The sequence below is a fragment of the Punica granatum genome, chromosome 4 (assembly GCF_007655135.1).
Source record: "Punica granatum isolate Tunisia-2019 chromosome 4, ASM765513v2, whole genome shotgun sequence".
Taxonomy (NCBI): Eukaryota; Viridiplantae; Streptophyta; class Magnoliopsida; order Myrtales; family Lythraceae; genus Punica; species Punica granatum.
In genome coordinates, this window is record NC_045130.1 from 18,218,630 (window position 1) to 18,223,459 (window position 4,830).

The following is a 4,830-nucleotide window of genomic DNA, read 5'->3' on the forward strand; positions in this document are numbered from 1 at the left end:
GCTGGAGGCTAGGGGAGGAGGTTCAGAAGATGATCGATGCCAACAAGCTTTCCTTTAATGCCATCAGACCCTCAAATGTGCAAGCCAACCCTCTCCCTGATTATGGGTCGAGCTCAGGACCCATCATTAATATGATCAGCGTCTGCATCGTAGGGGAGTACGAGACCGAACAGAAGGGCCCCACCCCGTTCATAATCGAATACGTTCTGGTGGAAGCCACAGTTGGGCTCACCGAGCTCGGTGCTGCGCCTACCCCGTTTGTAATAAAAGTCCCTATTCGGGAGCCGTACCAGGATAGCAAGGTCCTGTGGGCTTACGCAGGAAGTGTTAGGAATCTCGAGTAACAATTCAATATTATGGGCGTGACGCGCTCAGGTTGGGTGTACGAGAACTTGGAGGATGCAAGCAAAGGGAAAGCTCCCGCTGCACTCGGAGCTATCTCGGAAGCCTCACCTATCTCGCAGAAGAAGGTGACTGAAAAAGAAATCGAGGCTTTCATGAAAGTTATCAAGGCGAGTGAGTACAAGGTGGTAGAGTATATGGGTAAGTCTCCGGCCCACATTTTGCTATTCACTCTTCTCTTGAGTTCGGAGCTGCAGAGAGAAACCCTCCTACGGGTCCTGACTGCGGCACAAGTTCCCAAGGAGACGACCCCGGATCGGATTGAAGAGTCTGTCAACTCAATCTTTTCCAACACCATTTCGTTCCCCGCCGAGGGGTGGGCGCACTCACGGGTGTTGCACGTTGTCTGCAAGTGCAACAAGTTTGTCATTGGCCGGGTCATGATCAGCACTGGCTCCGCCTTTAATGTTTGCCCCGTGTCCACACTGAAGTAGATGAAAGTGGACCTCAACCGCGTTCGCCCAAGCAAAACCGCTGTTCGAGCCTTCGATGGCTCACGGAGGGAAGTGAACGGGGAGATCGACCTCCTAATTGACGTCAGTCCGTGCTCATTCAGCGTCGCATTCCAGGTCCTCGACATCCCAAATGCTTTTAGCCTGCTGCTCGAGAGGCCCTGGATTCACTCAGCCGGCGCCGTCCTCTCGTCCCTACACCAAAGGCTGAAATTCATTGCAAAAGAGGGGCCCATCACGGTCAAGGGGGAAGAGCAATACGCCATTTACAAGGAGACGATCGTCCCCTACATTAGTATCGGGGAGGACGAGAACCTCCCATTCCATTCGTTCGAAACCATCTTCGTCATTCGAGACTATGGGTCTCGTGCTGACCGAATGGTTGGGAAAGTCCTCCTACGCTACAACTACATCCCCGGCACCGAGGTCGGAGCACAGGGATAGGGGATCAATCACCCCATCGAGATCGAAGAATACAAGAACAGGAAGGGACTCGGCTTTTGCCCTTCCTGCCACGAAATGATCAAGGCCCGCCGTGGCAAGCACCTCCACCACCTCGCCGCACACTATGGGAGGACCAACAGAGGTATGTCGGTTCCCTCGCTCTCCCACTTTTTCCCCGGACCCCTACACATTGCCAGGGACACCCTTGACGGCCCTTCCTCGGATTCAGACAACGCGCCTGCCAATCTGCCAACTGTGTATGCCGTCACCGAGGAGACTCCTTCAGGGGTTCACATCCGACTCGCGAAGGAGAATGAGGAGCTCGACAATTGGATCTCAGTCCTGCACTACTCGGCTGTAATCGCCGATGTGTAAGGCTATCTACGTATATGATGTTTCTCGCGTGTCAGCATAGCCATAAGCCGCATGACGGAAGAGGGGTTTTGTCATGGCTTTCAAGCACACATCATTAATGAAATCCCTGCACGCATTTTTGAATTCTCGTGTCTACCTTCTCCTTTCTCTCCCTTATCTCGCAACTTTCTAAATTTCTAAGACAATTCATTTAAATTTCTAGGCTCCACTCGAATCCAAATATTCGACACGGTGATTCAAACCTATCCGAAGAACGTCTCGAAGAGCCCCGACTCATATACTTCGGGGAAGGGCTTGACAAGAACGGTCGAGTGCCTGAGATAGAGGAGAGTTTGCGCCGCCTCGAGGACCGTCAACTCACTTCAGTTGAGCCGACAGATGAAATCAATGTGGGGCACCGAAGAAAAACCACGCACCCTGAAGATCGGGACTGGCCTCGACCCCATGCAACGAGCCCGGATGATTGATTTCCTCAAGGAGTACCAAGAGGTCTTTGCTTGGTCTTATGCCGACATGTCGGGCTTGGATCCTTCAGTAGTTAAGAACTTCCTTCCACTCGATACAGAGAGATTCTCGCCTAAACGGCAATACCTACGGTGACAGCGAGCTGGCCTTTTCCTTAGCATTAAGAAAGAGGTTGTCAAGCAAATCAACGCGAGCTTCTTGGAAGTTTGCAACTACTCCGAGTGGGTGGCGAACATCGTGCCTGTAGAGAAGAAAGATGGAAGAGTCAGAGTATGCATCGACTATCAGGATCTCAACAAGGCCAGCCCTAAAGACAACTTCCCTCTGCCCCACATCGACGTCCTGGTCGACAACACTGTGCGCCACACTCAATTCTCCTTCATGGACGGCTTCTCCGAATATAACTAGATTCGGATGGTTGAGGAGGACAGGATCAAGACGACGTTCACCACAATGTGGGGCACTTTCTGTTACCGGGTCATACCCTTCGGCCTGAAGAACGCCGGGGCAACATACCAGAGGGCTATAGTCACGCTATTCTACGACATGATGCATAAGGAGATCGAGGTCTCATCGACGACATGATAGCCAAGTCCAAAGAAGGAGAGAATCATTTCGTTAATCTAAAATACCTCTTTGACCGACTCAAGAAGTACAAGCTTCGGTTTAACTCGGCAAAGTGCACATTCGGCGCCAATTCAGGGAAACTGCTAGGATTTGTGGTCAGCGAACGAGGCATCGAGGTTGATCCTGACAAGGTGAAAGCAATAAGGGAGCTACCTTCGCCATCGACGGTCCGTGAAGTACGAGGTTTCCTTGTACGGCTGAACTACATCGCGCGATTCATTGCAAACTTGACAGACAAATGTCGACTGCTCTTCCGTCTACTTCGCAAAAACGCAGCAATCGAGTGGGACGAGGAATGTCAGAAAGCCTTCGACACCATCAAGGCATACTTGGTTCAGCTGCTGGTGCTGGTCCCGCCTACACCGGATCTTCCTCTTATCCTTTACCTGACAGTGCGCCGGCAATCCTTGGGATGCATGTTAGGATAGGAAGACGAGTCCACGCACGCAGAACACTCCATTTATTATTTAAGCAAGAAGTTCATCGAAGGGGAGTCCAACTACCCGGAGATTGAGAATATGTACTGCGAGCTGGTGTGGGTCATGCAAAGACTCCGGCAGTACATTCTCTACCATACTATCTGCTTACTATCAAAAGCGGATCCAATGAAATACTTATTTGATAGTCCATCCTCCATGAGGAACATTGCAAAGTGGTGTTGTCAGCTAACGGAATACGATATCGAGTACGTGCCCTGCACATCAGTCAAGGGGCAGGCAATTGCGGATCACTTAGTGGAGTTCTCAATCGAGGATGATAGGCCGATCAACTCCGACTTTCCGGACGAAGGGATACTCCAAGAGGACGATGATGAGGATAAACTCGCATGGAAGATGTATTTCGACAGCGTAGTAAATTCCATCGGGTCCAGCATCGGTGCAGTGCTGATATCCCCCGATGGACGCTATTATCCGATTGCAGCAAAGGTCGATTTCCCCAACACCAACAACGTGGCCGAATACGAGGCATGCATTCTTGGCCTGCAGGTGGCGATCGATTTCTAGGTGAAGGAGTTAGAGGTGTTTGGGGATTCTATGCTCACAATTTTTCAGACGCTAGGGCAATGGAAGATGAAATATGCGAAGTTAATGCCATACTACGAGTATCTCAAGGAGTTAGCGAGGAACTTCGAGAAAATCTCGTTCACTTGCATGCCACGCATCAAGAACCAGTTTGCAGACGCACTCGCGACGCTCGCATCCATGATGATCATCACGAAATAAAACCTCATTGAACCCCTCGAGATCAAGATTGCCAAAGGCCCTGCTCACTGCAATGCAATCGAAGCGACCGACGAACAGCCGTGGTACGAAGATATCAAACATTTTTTGCAAACTGGCCAATACCTGACATTCGTCAACCGTCGCAACCGAAAACATAATGGCGACTTGCAGCACATTACTTCATGAGTGGAGAGGTTCTCTATAACCGTTCCTTCGATGCCACACTACTTCGGTATGTCCATGAAAACGAGGCACAGTGCCTTATGGGAGAGATACACGAGGGGAATTGTGGGCCCCACATGAGTGGGCTGATGCTGGCCAAGAAACTCATGCGTTTGGGTTACTTTTGGTCCACCATGGAAGCTGATAGCCCTAAACACGTCAAGCACAGCCACTTGTACCAGGTCTATGCTTACCAGATCAAAGCACCCCCTAATGAGCTACGCTCGATGGCGACCCCGTGGCCCTTTTCAATATGGGGCATTGATGTGATCGGCCCTATCAATCCCAAAGCATCCACTGGACACCTGTTCATTTTAGTGGCAATCGACTACTTCACCAAGTGGATTGAGGCCATAACGCTCACTTCAGTCACTGCAAAAGCCGTGGCATGTTCCTCAAGGGCGACATCATCGCCGGATACGGAGTCCCCGCGACAATCATCACCGACAACGCCAAGAACCTAAACAACAAGATCATCGACGAGCTCTGTGAGCGATTCAAAGTGCAGCATCGCAAATCCACGCCGTACCATCTCCAAATGAATGGTGCGGTGGAGGCTGCGAACAAAAATATCAAGAAGATCATTGAGAAAATGATGGTGACTTACGAGGATTGGCACG

General features: G+C 50.7%; 1 protein-coding gene across 1 annotated transcript; it reads left to right on the forward strand.

Moving 5' to 3' along the window:
* Window positions 1-1,373: 1,373 nt before the first annotated feature.
* On the forward strand, window positions 1,374-3,988 carry LOC116204206. The gene is made up of 7 exons (XM_031536284.1): window positions 1,374-1,669; window positions 1,876-2,062; window positions 2,277-2,495; window positions 2,547-2,705; window positions 2,789-3,157; window positions 3,431-3,730; window positions 3,818-3,988. Exons 1-7 carry the CDS (start codon window positions 1,374-1,376, stop codon window positions 3,986-3,988), a joined length of 1,701 nt encoding a protein of 566 aa, XP_031392144.1.
* The last annotated feature ends 842 nt before the right edge of the window (window positions 3,989-4,830 follow it).

Excerpts from the sequence above, each read along its gene's own strand:
- LOC116204206 (XM_031536284.1), top strand. The coding sequence starts at position 1,374 with ATGATCAAGGCCCGCCGTGGCAAGCACCTCCACCACCTCGCCGCACAC. Across the intron at positions 2,706-2,788 it reads TGATGCATAAGGAGATCGAG|AAGTACAAGCTTCGGTTTAA; the intron begins GTCTCATCGACG and ends GACCGACTCAAG. Across the intron at positions 3,731-3,817 it reads ACAACGTGGCCGAATACGAG|ACGCTAGGGCAATGGAAGAT; the intron begins GCATGCATTCTT and ends ACAATTTTTCAG.